This window comes from Bos javanicus, chromosome 28 (genome assembly GCF_032452875.1).
Source record: "Bos javanicus breed banteng chromosome 28, ARS-OSU_banteng_1.0, whole genome shotgun sequence".
Taxonomy (NCBI): Eukaryota; Metazoa; Chordata; class Mammalia; order Artiodactyla; family Bovidae; genus Bos; species Bos javanicus.
In genome coordinates this window covers 6,685,619-6,702,456 of record NC_083895.1, presented here as the reverse complement: position 1 = coordinate 6,702,456, position 16,838 = coordinate 6,685,619, and the positions used below count along the sequence as shown (strand labels likewise).

The 16,838-nt window shown below is 42.8% G+C and overlaps 1 protein-coding gene across 8 annotated transcripts in view; it reads left to right on the top strand.

Annotated features, from left to right (window-relative positions):
- Window positions 1–16,838, top strand: part of SIPA1L2 (signal induced proliferation associated 1 like 2) — a 247,297-nt gene that overhangs the window by 160,631 nt on the left and 69,828 nt on the right. For all 8 annotated transcript variants that reach the window (XM_061404830.1, XM_061404833.1, XM_061404836.1 and 5 more), the window contains 2 exons: window positions 3,591–3,694; window positions 14,086–14,243. In XM_061404830.1, the coding sequence (XP_061260814.1) occupies window positions 3,591–3,694; window positions 14,086–14,243 (262 nt within the window). The remainder of the gene's footprint in view (window positions 1–3,590; window positions 3,695–14,085; window positions 14,244–16,838) is intronic.

Genomic DNA, 16,838 nt, shown 5'->3' with positions numbered 1-16,838 from the left:
AGTACAGGCTTGAGCTCCCTGTGCTGTACGACAGCTTCCCAGCGGCTATCTGTTTTACACGTGTGCTCTGTTGCCTCAGTCGATCTGACTCATTTTTGACTCCATGGACTGTAGCCCGCCAGGCTCCTCTGCACATGGGATTCTCCAGGCAAGAATGCTGGAGTGGGTTGCCGTTTCCTCCTCCAGGGGATCTTCCTGACCCAGGGACTGAACCTGAGTTTCCTGCTTGGCAGGCAGATTCTTTACCACACATCATTGTATATATTTGACAGTGCTACTTTATCAGTTCCTCCTCACCTCTCCTCTCACTGCGTCCAGTCCATTCTCTATATCCATGTCTCCGTTCCTTCCCTGCAGATAGATTCATCAGTACTGTTCTGCTAGATTCCATTTGTAAGTGCTTATATGCAATATTTGTTTTTCTGTTTTTGAAAGTGACACTTAGAGGATAGATCACAAGATCTGGAGAAAAGTTGGCTCACGTACAGGCCCTGTGTGTCTTCCACTGATGTCAAGGTTGGGGCTTGACTATTAAGTTGAATGTGCATTGCTCATGCCTCAGAAATGTAAAGGTTAGAAAGTAATATATGATACCTATTGTGAGTGTCCACTTCTTTTAAGAAAGATCATTGAGGCCTTTTCTGAATTTTCTTTCTTTTTTCTCTGCCAAACTCCCCTTACCTACAGACTACCATACAACCGCCAGCAGTGCTAGCAAGCTGCCCTTAGGGACGCCTTCCTGCAGAATGAGCTCATTCTTCATGGGCTCATTGCTGCTCTGCATGTCTGCTGTCCTTCTGCTGTGGGAGGGATGAGGGAACATTTTAAAAGCTCCTGGTGTATACATTCTATAAAACTACAGCGTAGGTAGTGCAAATACTTTTTTTCCTTCTGTACAGAATTGACATCAGCTTTGAGTTTTTATGACCTAGGAGATATCTTTTATACATTACAGATGTCATGCTAATCATGTTAGCTCAAGGAAATAAGAACAAAATTTTGACATGTTGATTCATATTGTTATGAGCAAGATGTTCTATGAGAGACAAAGAAATCATGGCACGTCTTCCCTTTAGAGGAACTTTCTAAGAGTTGTGTTTCATAGAATGGTCGGATGAAAGTTATGCCTTTTATGCAGTAGGCAAGAAAACCTTAAGTTCAGGAGAATTGTGTTTAATTTTTTAATGTTTATTTATTTATTTTTGTCTGCAATGGGTCTTAGTTGTTGCATGTGGGGTTGGCATATGAGCATCTCCAGTTGTTGCCAGTGGGCTTAGTGGCCCAGAGGCAGGTGGGGTCTTAGTTCTCCAACCAGGAATTGAACCCACGTCCCCTGCATTGGAAGGTGGATTCCTAACCACTGGACCACCAGGGAAGGCCCCCTCTGTTTCAGTTTTAATTCTGCCTGCTGCAGGACCTTGGTAAAATCTGGGCCATATTTTATTCACAAAGAAAATTCAGAGTATTTGGGCTAGAGTATATGAGATGTCCCCTCCAGCTTTAAAATGAGCCGTTTCTCTCTTAAGTACAGAATGACGTGGGGTAGGCACAGAAGGGCCATGAGCCGCTAAGTTGCTTTGCTGAGCTGTAGAAAACAGACGCAAGGCTGTGGCCACTTTCTTTAGTTAGGTGCAGAGATAAAACCGAAGACTGCCATAGATGACCCTGTATCTCTTTTTTAGTAGAAATATTTGCAGCAAACCCCACCAAGCTTGTGAGTTTACCTTTCCCGTTGCCATGCTGATAGTTGAGATGAAAACTTTAAAAATGCTTAATTTCTAAAATTCATCCTTCAGTATGGGCTTGGGATAGACAAGCTATGACCACATTTTTTAAAGTGTTTCTCCCCCTTCCCCTCAGAATTGCACTTTTCTTTTTTCACTGCAATTTCCTGAATCTGAAGCCCGCTAACCAGACTCTTAAGCATCTGTCAGCATTTCTCGTACTGAGTTTTAAACATCTGAGGAAGTGTTATGATGGGAGTCCTTGAACCTGCGGGTTAGTTCATCCTCTGACCTTCACTGTTATTTCTTCATGGAGAGAACAGTCATCGTTCCTTCGTGACTGGTCTGCTCACTTCCAAAGCCACTTTTACTGTCAAGATCCTAAGAGAAGACAGTTGAAATGGAGGATTACTCCCTAGAAAGTCCTATGAAAAAATAACAAATATGCGTTTAATGAATAGTTAGAAGAGAAAATGTCTTTATTTGGGGACTAGATAGTATACAGCTTATTAGATGAACATCCTCTCTGACCATCTGCGAGTTGATCTACCAGTATCCATAGATAAACATTCTACATACTCCCCTTACTCATGAAATTGCCTTCTATGACTGCCTTTTCGGTGCAAAACTGTATATTTTTTTTCTAAAGTATTTTCAGGACTATTTCTGAATTGGATATAAATGCTGGAAATAAAAAAAATATTACATGATTTAGAAAGAAAATAATAAATGCTCATGAAGATTAAGTGTTTTAATATTTTTAAAGTAAAAAGTTTTAAATTTCAGATTAAAAAAAAAAGAGTTAGCCCTAGGTAACTATTTAGAGTTTTCCCAATAAACCCAATAGAATAAACTTCATTTTAAATAATATTGAATGGTATTGTTCCTTGTTCTTTAAAAGGTGGAAAAATAGATATAGATTAAGGATTGTGAAAGACAGTAAGAATTGTTTACCTCTTAATTTCTGTTTATCTTTTTATCTTTATCCGTATGCAGGGTGGTTCAAAACCCCATCCTAAAATCATTACTTAGGTGTTTTATAGTCGCCATGTTGACTTGGGGTCTGAAATTCTCAGTGAGGTAATCTGTTGATGATACAGATGGGTCTTGAATTTGCAAAGAATCATTCTGCTTTTGAAAAGATGAATAGCTGTATGATTAACAGGGATTCAGATGTCATAGTTTTTTAACATGTGTCAGTGCATAATATACAGTAAGAGATCTCATTCATTCTCCTTGGTCTTAATCATATGACTGCATCGTCGCATTGCCTGTTGAAAAGAAAAGAAAATTAGTTCCATGATTCAGGAAAGAAATCCTTAGTATCTTTTGTCCTCATTTCCATACGAAGTCAATCCTGTTTCATTTTTCTGAGTTCTGGAGGGTCAAGTGCCCAAGAATAAGAATTAACTGTAAACACACACACACACTCGCGTGCGTGCAACATGGGGCAAGGACAGCTTCTGACTAGCTCAGCCCCATTTAATCATTGCACCCAGACCTGCGCCAGACCATACCTCCTCCTCTTCTCTTCATCTGTATCCCTCGTGGCTGAAGCATCTCTCCCATGCGGGTCATCAGCCCTGGGAAGGCAAGAATGCAGAAGAGCAGAGAGGGGAAACCATGTGTTCAGTAGAAAGCACGTGTGCGAGCAAATGAAGAAAACCCAGGCAGCTGCCACGGGCTGGAAAGTGGTAGAAACAGTGCCTGTGAGCGCAGCAGGGCCGCCACCGAGACACTGCTCCTTTATACTTGGGCCGTCTGTTCCTTTCAGTTGAATTGCCTTTTGTGATAATGACCTTCTAAGTGTTGAATTGCTAATCTGCAGTGGCCTGACTTGTTCTTGTAATTAATCTTTGTTTTCAGCTGATTCTACAGGAACGCACTCCCTGTACACGACATACAAAGACTACGAGCTCATGTTCCACGTGTGCACCATGCTCCCCCACACGCCGAACAACAGGCAGCAGGTACAGCCTCCCCGCCACTTCCACAGCACGTGCCAACCCACGGGCAGCTCTTTGATGGTATTAGTGTATTCAGAGTTTGCAAAGAATTGCTGGGGTTTTTTTTTTTTTCCTTAAATGGCATTAATAATCTTTGACTCTTATCATTGGGAAGCATTTGGGCTTTAAAGTGATTATTACTGCACAAGTTTCATTGCACTTTTTTCTTACAAAACTTAAATACTCTCCCACACTCACCTGAATTGCTTGCCAAGCAAAACTTTAATGGGAACCAGTGTCAACCTTATTAATTACAGATCGCAAAAAAAGTCGGCAGATGTAACCTGAGCTTTGATTTCTGCATGTGGGTAGATAAGAAGAAAGTATGTTATAACTCACTTGTGGCATTCTTTAATTTTAGGAGTTTGATTATATTTGGGGGCAAACCCAGAGTTAAAGCAAAGTTTGTTTTCATGTTTAAGAAAACTGTGTTTTCCTGATGTCACTTAACTGCAATCCTTTGCTCTAAATTAAAGCACCAAAGACTACATAGTAGCTGTTCAGTAAGTATCTGTCAAATGAATGAAACTTAATTGTTGCAGAGAACTGGCCTTTTTTTTTTTTTATGTGTTTTCTGAGTGCTCATGAAATTCCATGAAGGTTGTCAAAGGATGCTTCTTTCCGAAGAGGCTACTTGTCCTGTCCCCAGGCGGCAAGAACCACCTTAGATCTCACAGCCAGGAAGAGAAGGAGGTCCCCGGCCCCCAGCCTCATTTGTCCTGTTCGGGGCTGCAGCTCCTCTGTTTATTCATCTTCTTGGAGTAATTGCTAGATGGGTTTTTTCTTCCTAACACTTGACCTCAGCCCCTTGTCCATCTTGTATATTCTACAGGGTTTTCTAGTAATCCGAGCTCTGCCCACTACCTTCAGAGGATCTATCTTTTGATCACATGTCTATGTTTTTTATGAGATGGAGATACAATCCCTAGATCACGTGTATGAATTTGTATACATATATTGTAAACTAAGGGATTTCCAGCTCTTAAAACATTTATTTGGAATAATGCCATGTGGACTCACTAGATATTCAGTTCAGTTCAGTTCAGTCGCTCAGTCACGTCCGACTCTTTGCGACCCCATGAATCACAGCATGCCAGGCCTCCCTGTCCATCACCAACTCCCGGAGTTCACTCAAACTCAAGTCCATCAAGTCTGTGATGCCATCCAGCCATCTCATCCTCTGTCGTCCCCTTCTCCTCTTGCCCCCAATCCCTCCCAGCATCGGGGCCTTTTCCAATGAGTCAACTCTTCGCATGAGGTGGCCAAAGTACTGGAGTTTCAGCTTTAGCATCATTCCTTCCAAAGAACACCCAGGACTGATCTCCTTTAGAATGAACTAGTTGGATCTCCTTGCAGTCCATGGGACTCTTATTAAGAAGCTCAATTTAGACCATGCAGTTGTCCTGCAGATACTTAACGAATCATCCAATAATTAAATTCGAGGTGAGTTGCTGCTCAGAAATCTCGCAGGGCTTAACTCAAACCCAGAGAACTTGTCAACACATTAGTAGAAATAGAACGAGTGCCTTTGGACCCCACTTACGGAGCGTTTGAACCCCAGGGTCCTGCCACTCCCCAATTACCTGAGTCACTTAAAAAAAATGATTTATCTACTTGGCTGTGTCAGTTCCTACTTCCAGCACCCTCGACCTTCTGTTGCGCACTGGCTCTCTAGTTGCGGCATGCAGGCTCAGCAGTTACGGCCTGCGGGCTTAGTTGCCCCGTTGCATGTGGGATCTTAGTTCCCGGATCGAGGATCCAGCCCCCATCCCTGCATTAACCATGGGACCGCCGGGGAAGCCCCTGGTGGACTCCAAACTGAATCCACTCCATTGTTTCTCAGGTGGCAGCCTCTGGAATTCCAAAGCTCATTTCACTTTGCTCTTATCAGAGCTCAATACTAGATTCCTCTACCCCCTTTTTATTGAACTGTAATTAAAATGGTGGTTTTTTGAGTTCTTTATACCTGACTTTCTTTCACTGAAACTATCCCTGAAAGGTCCTACACACAAAAATGTGGATGGAATACATGAATGCTTTCAGTTTCCCAAATGGGAGATTTAAAAAAAATAATCCCTTGCATTGAGACAGTACATCACACACTGTATAGCCTAAAGACTTATTTGGTTCCATTTTCATTTATCTTTTTTAACTTGAGTGAGAATCCATGGCATTGAATAAGTTATGCTGATAGATTAGAGTTAGAGAATTGTTTAAAAAAAAAAAGTTATGCTTTTTTCAGTTGCTTTTATATATATGGAATATGTATGGTCTTATATGTGGTTCATTGGGAAATTTACGTATTCAACATAGGTAATCACGTAAAAAGGATGAGAATGTAGGGTGTGGGATAAAAATCACTGGACTTGCATTCTGAACTTAACCGTGGCCAGTTACTTGCCTTGTGGCCTTGGCAAAGATTCTTAGTCTCTCAAGAAATGTGATAACTATATAATGAGGATGGAGAAGGAAATGGCAACCCACTCCAGTACTCTTGCCTGGAGAATCCTGTGGACGGAGGAGCCTGATGGGCTGCTGTCCATAGGGTCACACACAGTCAGACACGACTGAAGCGACTTAGCCGCAGCAGCAGTGTATAATGAGGATGTGGTCTAGGTAGCCAGTCGTGGGTGCTTGGAACCTTGTGCCGAGAAGGAAGGAGTCTGTACCCGGGCTCAAACAGACAGGATGCGGTATGTTTGTGATACCTTCCAAAGGTCTGGACCTGAGGAGATTTGACGCACATGAGTATATCTGGACAAAATGATACATAACATCTTCCTCTTGGTGTTAGAATTCTGTGATTCTAGGGCTTTCTTTGAGGCTTCCTCCTTCTAGGTTGGATAAAATCTTCAACAGAAAAATACAGTCGTAAAGAGCAGGAATTCTAGAACCGCATTTCCTAGCTACTATCTTTGTGACCTTGGGTCACAAAAAAAATTTTTCTATGCTTTATTTTCCTTTATTGCTGAAGACAGAGACTTTTACCTCTTCTCTTTTCCCGAGTATTGTATGCATACAGAGACATGCCCGGAATGCAGAGAGCAGTGTTACCATTTGTGAATGAATTAATGGACGTTTCTTAGTTGACAGAATCAGAGGAGTTAATGTGTATAAAGCACTTAAAGTAGTGCCTGGCACAGAGTGTGCTCAATAAATTTGGGGGGTTATTACAATTTATAACTTATGAGATATAGAGGACAAGTATTGTAGATGACTTAATTTGCATTTCATCATCCTGTTCCCAATCCTAAAGATTTATTAGGAAAGGCTAAGGCCTGAATAGCTAAGAAAATAAGGGACTAATTTATCAACAATTTCAGAAAACTATTTTAACTTTGATACTTAATATTTTGCTAATTGTGAGTTGTCATCAGAATATTCTGGTCATAGATCAGTGATGGCTCTTCGCAGTCTTGGAACATCGACTTTTCAGCTTTCTTGTGGGTTGTGCTGCTTTGCCAAATCCTCACCCACCCACCCTGTGCCCATGGATTGTGTTAATACCAAGGGCGTAAGTGTCTGAAATGACCATCTGGGCTCATGACTGCTCTTTGAGGCCACAGCTTAGCACAGTTAACTGTACATGAATTGTGCCTCTGACATCAGCCTCATCAACACCATGATATCTGTGACTGTTTAACTGGTCCAGATGCGTCCACATCACATAGAATTTCTTGTGTTTGTTCTTATAATAAATCAAGCTGAAAGCTTATTCCAAAATGTAGTAAAAAGTACGTAGAGAGTTCACCACAGTTGCAGAAGAGTTCAATCTTTGGAGTGTCTGACTCTTACAAAGAAAACCTCGCCAGACCTGGGGAGTGATGAGGAAGCCCGTTCCTGAATGTTTTCCCTCTTCAGTGAAGTCCCCCAGGTCTGTTTGGCAGGCAGTCCGCTTTTCCCAGGGCTGTTTCCCCTGGGTGCTTGTTCCTCTCCCACTTGTCCTGTAGACAAACCATAGTTAAGCTATCCTGGGGTGTTATCAGTGGAAAGATCCCCACAGGTTAGCTTCAAACATCACGTTGGCAGAGAAACCTTTTTCTTCAAGCTAAGTATATAAAACAGATAAAGGTAGCATGGTCCTGGCACAGAGTAAACCTCCTTTAAAAAAAAAAAAATGCTTTCATGTTAGAACTGCTCTGTTTGCAAGGGGTATCTGAGATCCATGGAGGTCCCTAAGGAAAAAGACCGAACCCCTGGGTTTCTGAGATTCCATCTGAAGAATCCTGGTCTTTTTCCAGGGATGGGCTTGACATGTACAGCAGTAATAGTGACAGAGCTTCTTAGGCTGGAACCCTTCACCATGTAACTTAGGCAAGTGGCCAGCCCTGCCTCAGAAGGCGTGTGTACGTACTTCTCAGTCCCTCGTTGGTATTGCTGAGGAACTGAAGTGAAAGTCTTAGTCGCTCCGTCATGTCCTGCTCTTTTGTGACCCCACGGTCTATAGCCCGCCAGGCTCCTCTGTCCATGGAATTCTCCAGGCAAGAATGCTGGAGTGAGTTGCCATTTCCTCCTCCAGGGATCTTCCCAACCCAGGGATTGAACCTAGGTCTCCTGCATTGCAGGCAGATTTCTTTACTGTCTGAGCCACCAGGGAAGCTGAGGAACCATTCAGCTTCATTAAGTTCTTCATTAAGTTCCACTGCATTAAGTTCTATACAAGCAGGTCCTGACTGCTGTTGGATTCACCTATAAATAGGCATCTAGACTATTTTGGAAGCATAAGGTGCTTATTCAGCTTTTCATGATTAGCTCTATTCCCAGGCCAGAAAAGGGGATATATACTTATACAGTAAGAATTATTGCTTTTTGAGTAGGCTGGCACTACTCATTTTCAGAAGAGAAATACTTGTATCTTCATAATCCTTTCTTATCTTCACTTTGTTATTAAATCATTAAACATCCACATTCATGGTTTGTTTCTCCATTTCCAAAATATTCAGCTTTGCTGAACTGGTTTGTACATTTATTCTTGTCGTTGGTAAAATATTGTATGTAATATTTTTACATTCGTTATATGGTGAATCAGCAAATGCATCTTTGGAGTGGCGATTAAATTTGGTATCTTCTTGCTGATCTGAGATCAGAGTGGTTAATTGTGGTCACTTTTTTATGAAAGTGAAGAGGCAAGGTTTTCCTTCTCTAAGTATAGATCCTCTGTATTTATGTGGTAACTTGTGTGGGTTTTCCCTCTCTTTCTTATTACTCAGACTACTATTTCGTGTTCACTTTTTCCATTTCATTATACAGGAAGCTCTATAGATGTCTCTTAAAAACGACAGTGAAATTCTACCCACTGGTGTATGCGTTTCTGAGTATAGAGTATATGGGCGGGGGCAGTGTGTTGTTTGCATGCATGTGTATCGTGTGTGTTCTGTGTGCATTGTGCAAAATTAGGGGAGTCTCTGAAGGAGGGGAAGCTAGCCTTGCAGGTAAAGAGCAGACACTTCTAAAAAAAAAAATTGGTGGCACTGGGTCTGCGTTGCAGCATGAGGAATCTTCAGTTTCATTACAGCATGTGGGATCTCTAGTTGCAGCATGTGGGATCTAGTTTACGACTAGGGGTTGAAACGTCCCCCCACCCGCAACTGCACTGGAAATGCGGAGTCTTAGCCACTGGACTGCCAGGGAAGTCCAAGGGCAGACACTTTCTAAGCAAAGTTAGCAGACACAAGGTGCCTACTGCAGTGACTAGCAACAGGCGGCTCTCTAGAAGGGGGTTGTGACCAGTCAGACTGTCTGATCAGTCTGGAAGGATCAGGCCAGATCAGTCTTTATCAGCCCTGCTCATCCTGCCAGACTTTCCGATGACACCTGAAGGACTGAGATCCAGAATTTATGATTATTCTTTTGAACGGGAACACATTTCATATTTTGCTCACTTCTGCACTCATCTCTTTGAATTTCAGAACTTGTGATTGTTAAACAATGCAGTTTTCTCTTTGAAATCATGCTCATTTTCACCTGTTTGCTTTTTAAGACAAGAAACTCTATCTGGAGATCTGCCTTCTCCAGTTTCAAATTAAGCTTTCACATCACTGACATTTAGAGGCGTTTTCTGAACCACATCTCACCTACTTTCTTATGTATGTGTAGCCTCTTCTCCCCTTTCTTCCAAAATTAGGTGTAACGTGTTTTGTTTTGTTTTCCTATCTTGCTAGGCTTTTTAAAAAAGAATGTAACAAATGAACCTATTTGCATAGAGGCTAGTAGATCTAACCAGGTTCAACTTTATGCCATTTTTGATGCATACGAGACTGCCTGGAGATTGTTTTCACTTGCTTCTGGTTGTTGCACCAAGTTAAAACTGGACCTGTGAAACTCTGAAATTTGTTGAAGGAATTGAAAATTTAAACCCACATGTTGCTATTTCTGTAGCATCTGTATGCTTTTCCGTCATGGAATTGGGTGAAGAATCACATTTTCACTTCCCTTGTCATAACAAGAGCTTATTCCTGTCTCACAGCTTGAATCCAGTGTTGGGAATTTAGCAGAACCGACTATGTAAATCTAATATAATATTTATTAACTCACTCTTTCAGTTGAAGACACTGAGTTGGCAGTCTTGGTGCCGAGCAAGTGTTAGGAGCTTCTTATGTCTAGAAGGGCCTAGAAGACGTCATCATTCCTTAATTCCTGAAATAGTACCAGGGACCTCTAGTGAACAGCAACCTGCCTTCCTGTGTGGACCACTGTGGTCTATGTAGGCTGCCACGCCCTTTCCCTTTCACTTCTGGAGTCCATTCTACAGAGTTTCATTGACCAGTTACAACAGGATATAACTAACTACAAAAGAGAACCCTTACCTTTGTATAAGAAGCCCAAGAATTGCTTAGGTTATTTAATGTCCGACAATGAGTAATGTTTCTGAGAATTTGCCAGATGTATTACTTTAGTCTCTGAAGAGACTCAAGTATCCTGTTAATGGGCCAGGTGTTCATTTTCTTGGGCTGTTCTCTACAAAGAGCTTGAGATGTTATTTTCCTCTTCTTAATGAATCTGCATGTTTCCCACCCCCACTTTTTCTACAGAATGCATTCTGTGATCATGGTTAAATTAACCAGAATTTTTAAAATATTTCTAGCCCGTTTTACAAAGCAAAAGAATACATTTTTAGTGGTAACAAATCCACCTACCATTGCAGGAGATGTAAGAGGTCAGGGTTCCATCCCTGGGTCGGGAAGATCCCCTGGAGGAGGACATGGCAACCTACTCCAATATTCCTAGGAGAATCCCATGGACAGAGGAGCCTGGCGGGCTACAGTCCACGGGGTCATAAAGAGTCAGGCACAACTCTAAGCGTCTGAGCGCAGCCCATTTTACAAAGCAAAAGAATATGTTTAAAAAGAGATAAAAGCAGACCGGCATGTTATCAAAATAAGTACCCTTAAATTTTCCTTTAACTTGGGCTTTAAATATTGCGCTTCCCTAAGTGAAGTGTGGGATCAGACCCAACATCTTCCTTCAGGAGGGAGAGAAATGGGGAGGAATAGCTACCTACACTTCACTGAGTAATGCGCCAGACCACCCTGCAAGATTGGCCAGGAGGGTGGTCACTGGGGAAGAGGGGCCCAGAGTCCCCTGTGTGCCTTGGCCACCATGAGCCCTGTCTTCTCACCAGTCTGAGAATTCCTGTGTTTCGAGTAAAGTACAGCATAAGCCACTGTATCTGCGCTCAGCAAATACACTGAAGACATTGTGAGATATTTTTGTTTATTTTTTTAAACTTTTCATTTGTTCCTGAATTTTCTTGTCCTATTACAGTACATGTAAATCATATGTTTCAGTTTATTGGGGATATGAAGGAAGACTATCTTAGCCTTGTACCATTTTCAGCTTGTCGTGGTGTTTGTTTTGTTTTATTAATTTAAAAAGTTTTAAAATATTTCTTTATCTGCTTGCTTATTTGGCTACTTCGGGTCTTAGCTGTGGCTCGAGGATTCATTGTCGCAGCATGAGGCTTCATCATGGCATCTTTCGGGATCTCTCGTCGGGGTGCTTGAACTCTCTCTAGCTGTGGCACGAGGGCTTAGTTGCTCTGCGGCATCATGTGGGGTCTTAGTTCCCCAACCAGGGGTGAAACCCATGTCCCCTGCACTGCAAGGCGGATTCTTAACCAATGGACCACCGCAGAAGTCCTCATTTTATTTATTGTATTTTATTTCTTTGGCTGCACCACTTAGCATGTGGAATCTTAATTCTGCGACCAGGGATGGAACCCGAGCCCCCTGCAGTGGAAACACAGAGTCCTAACCACTGGACTGCCAGGGCATCCCATGGTGCTTGTTTTAGATATATGTCCCTGCCTTCTTTTCTTTTCTTTCCGTGAAATGTTTACTGTAGCTAACATCTGTGTCCACGAATGAATGGGTAAATAACACAGTGAATATATGACTAGTTTGCTACTGATTTTTTTACATGTTTCTGAAGTGGCACCTCATACTTAAATATCCAACAAACATTTTTGAAACAACAGATGGCTCATTAATGGATATTAATATATCTTTCAAAACTTCACTTGGGCAGTAAAACAATTTTCGTGTGTTTATAACTTTAACCGTGGGGATTTAAATAGGAATTTTCCAGCATATGAATCAGCAATTTAACTGGCAAGCAGTGAATTCTGGAAGAATGGACATTTCGTTCCCACTTTTCCAGGCCTTTTATCATGCTAAATCACAAGTCAGGGGCCTGACAATGAAATCCTTTTTGTATATGGGTTTAAAAGGTTTTAAAAGTCGAACTTAATGCTCTTTACACTGAAGTATGTTCTGTAGGTGCCACATAAATTTGAACACAAGCTTGTTGCCTTTGTTATTGCTCGTAAAGAGAGATTTACTACCTGAGATTACCCTGTTCCTGCAGTGACATCACCGACTCCTGTAAAGATTACTGTCTCTATGAAAGCCGAGGATCACAGACTCTGAGCACAGATCCAGTGGCTTTAGGTGCATCAGCTTATGGGGTGTATGGGTTTATCAGCATGGATTCAGAGGTGTTCAGTGTTTTATTGTGCAGTGTTGTGTGGCTGTGATTGTGTATTTGTATCTTTGGTTATTCATATTGGGTAGGGGGTGTCTGCTGTGTCCTGGGCAGGCCGTTAGAACCCAGGAGACCAGAACTCAGTCAGACACGTCTCCTGCCCTCCTGATGATTATGACCTGACACAGGAGAAGGAAGCCAAGACTTAAAGAGGACAAGACAGCCAGTGTTGTTGCCTTGAGCTTGGAGTGTGGCTGCAGGGCATGCGCAGTGTTGCCAAGAACATTTTTCCTGGTGTTGTGGTAGCTCAGACCTGAGTGGTCTAGGAGAGACTTGGGGTGAAGGGAGTGTTCTTGGCAGAAGGAACATCTCAAGTGAAAACATTCAGTGTTACCACTATGGGGTTCTGTCTCTTCTGCATTTGTCATTTATTGGGCTTTCCAGCTCTTAATCTGGTGGATTCTGTGTTTCCAACATACATTTTAAAAAGGCCAGATTTCAGTTAATTAGTTTGAAAATATTAGCCACCAAAATAACAGCCTCCTGTACTGTTTTTAAATTTGTATATATGCATTTATGGCTGAGCAGGGTCTGTGCTGCTGCACGGGCTTTTCTCTAGTTGTGCTGAGCGGGCTCTGCTCTCTGGTTGCAGTACACGGGCTTCTCATCGTGAGGGCTTCTCTTGTGCAGCATGGGCTCTTGGGCCACGTGCTTCTGCAGTTGCAGCACGTGGGCTCAGTAGCTGTGGCTCCCGGGCTCTAGAGCACAGGCTCAATAACTGTGGCATGTGGGCTTAGTTGTCGCACAGCATGTGGGATCCTCCTGGATCAGAGATTGAACCTGTGTCTCCTGCACTGGCAGGCAGATTCTCTGCCATGGAGCCACCAAGGAAGCCCCCAGCCTTCTGTATTTTTGTCGCAGAAATGCACGTGTCTGTGGACGCACGGACGGAACGAAGCCCCTGATGCACTAAGTGAGGACTTGGAACTGCTGTGCCTTCGCTTGGATGCCATGCCATCTCCTGCCTTTCCGTTGGAGAGCTTAACCTACAAATCTCCTTAGAGCGATCTTAGCTCTAATGGGCTATTATTTCAGGGTTAAAAAAAAATGATACAGATGAAAAGGAGGGAGAATGACATTTTAAAGTTACATTTTAAAGTAAAAGATGAACTTAAGTATTGAGGCTTTTCTCTTCGTCGGTCTTTTAGCGTGGCCACATCGAGGAACCTGACCTTCCTAAGAACAGCTCTGCTTCTCTAAAACAAACTCCTTGAAATTGAAAGCTGAGTGCACTGTATATATTTACATATCTTGTTTTTACAGAAAACCTTGTCTGTAACTCTGTGTGTGTGTGTTCACTTCCCTGACCGCAGCTCCTGAGGAAAAGGCATATAGGAAATGACATCGTGACCATTGTCTTCCAAGAGCCTGGAGCACTTCCTTTTACTCCAAAAAGCATCCGGTCCCACTTTCAACACGTCTTCGTCATCGTCAAAGTGCATAATCCATGTACGGAAAACGTGTGCTACAGGTGAGTCGGCCGCCCCTGGCGCTCCGTGCTCCCAGAGTTGTTCCAACAGGTCCTCCTTTCCCAAAATATCTTTGTTTTCCAATTATTCTTTCTCAGCCCCTAATTATACTTTGATTTGTTTTTTCTCCCTAATTACATTTCCCATGGTCATCATTCAGGTACTTTCTGTAAGGAGTAATTGCCTTCTTCCCATTTTGAAAGAGTGCAGTTCCTAGCAGTTCATGAGCGTAGGTGGCGCCTTTCCTCAGCACTCAGGACGTCATCCAGCCCTGCCAGCGCCAGCGCTTGGTTGTTGGCAGCCCCAGACGTGGATGATGCGGCCACATCAGTGCTTCCCTGAAAGAAACATATGGTGATGGCCCAGTATCTCTTCTTGTCCAAGGTCTTGGAGACACTCACACTTGTGGGGCTCTCAAGACGGGCGTCTGATGCTTTGGTGCTCTCAAAAGGCCAGCCAGGTACCCAAGAATCCCAGGACAGGCTGGCAGGGCCTGCCTTTCCTCCACCCCTGCTCTTCTTCAGGCAGCAGCTGTCATGAGGCGACTGTCTAGTGGGGTGTTGTTGAAAGAGCGGTTCCCTGACCTGAGTGAGGTCCAGGTCTCCTGCCGTGTCTACAGCTTGGCTTATTTTTGTGTGTTAGTTGCTCAGTCGTGTGACCCCATGGACTGTATAGCCCACCAGGCTCCTCTGTCCACGGGAATCTCCAGGCAAGAATACTGGAGTGGGTTGCCATTTTCTTCTCCAGGGGATCTTCCCAACCCAGGGATCGAACCCAGGTCTCCTGCATTGCAGGCAGGTTCTTTGCCATCTGAGCCACCAAGGAAGTCCTTACTTTGGGGGCCCTTCAATTCCTTCTCTGAAAACTAAGGATAACAGTATTGACTTCAGTGTGTAGTTAAGAATGAATGAATGTTCAGAACGACTTTTATTTAAAAAAGTGATATTTGAAAAAAAAGACATCTAGCCTGTATAAAGGATATGTGCTTAGTTGCTCAGACATGTCCCATTCTTTGTGACCCCGTGGACTGTAGCCCGCCAGGCTCCTCTGTCCTTGGGGATTCTCTAGGCAAGAATACTGGAGTGGGAAGCCAGGCTCTCCTCTAGGGGATCTTCCCAACCCAGGGATTGAACCTATGTCTCCTGCACTGCAGATGGATTCTTTACCGTCTGAGCCACCAGGGACGATATGCCTAAATCCAATAACGTTAGTGCAAACATGCTCATTTGGCTTATTCTTCTGGGATCTCCCCCATGAATGGTAATTATGAAGAATCATCTTAAATGAACTTCCCTAATGGATTGGAAACATGAGCCTAGGGCGTTCTTGTATTTGGTGTTATTTTATCTGCTGCTATTTTTAGGTCAAATTGGGTATTTTTAATTACTTTCTATTTTTAGTTTATTCTTCTATCATGAGGTGGTTGATTAGCACAAAAAAAATCTTAAAAGATAAGTAATACCTTTTCGTTTTTATTTCTTTAGAGCTTTCTGGGTTTAATGAGATTACTGAGGGGGATGCCTTTGATATAGATCTTGCTTATAAACAAAGCGGCTTGCATTATGTTTTCTGTGGTAAAAGACAGTGTATACAAATGGTTCAAAGACAGGGTCATTGCCTTTTGAGAAACCACATGTTATTGCTAAGTTATCATTTACTAATGAGGTTCAAGTGTAAAGCAGCAGAGTGCTTCAAGGTTTTAAAAGTGCCTCATAAACATTCATGGGCTTCCCATGTGGCTCAGTGGTAAAGAACCTGCCTGCCAATGCAGGAGACGTGGGTTCGATCCCTGGGTCGGGAAGATCCCCTGGAGGAGGAAATGGCAACCCACTCCAGTATTCTTGCTTGGAAAATCCCATGGACAGAGGAGCCTGGTGGGCTACAGTCCTTGGGGTCACACAGAGTCGAACATGACTGAGCATACACACACGTGACAGAGTTTGCTTATCTGTCCCAAAGACAGGCAGTCCTTCCCTGTCCTTTCACACTAGCTGAGGCCCCGCCCAGACTGTCTTCTGGCTTATAGCTCATTTTCCCAGAAACAATTAACTCTGTTAAAGGGTGTGCAGGTTACAGCAAAGGTGGGAGATCCCTGGGGACTATGATCTATTTAGAGTCCCACCAGCTACATCCCAGAAGATTTCACACCTGTTTTCATTTCTTAACTCACTTCTTCCAGGATTTTCTACAGTGAAGAAAGTGAAGCATAGATGACTTCCTTTATTTATCTTGACACAGAAAATATCAGTCTGGGCAGATGTGGGATTGGTTCTCATTCTCGGTCTGCAGAAGCTGCTCAGTAGTTGGGGAGTAGATATTGGAGGGTTCATTCATTCACTCACTCCAGCCTTTCATCTGCTAATTTATTAATTCACTCTTATTCCAAAACAGATTTGAGACAGTGAAAGCTTCTGTCTGATACAAGGGAGCATTATTGGTTTTGCCATATTAAAATGATTGCTATCACTCTATGTTTGAAATATCGTAAAACTTCGGTTTCCATAAAATCTTCATTTAGGCTTCCAAAATGTGATCAAGTGAGCATTTCCTTGAAAAAAAAGGGACATTCAAAAATGTTGGCTCTGTAGGGATGGTCT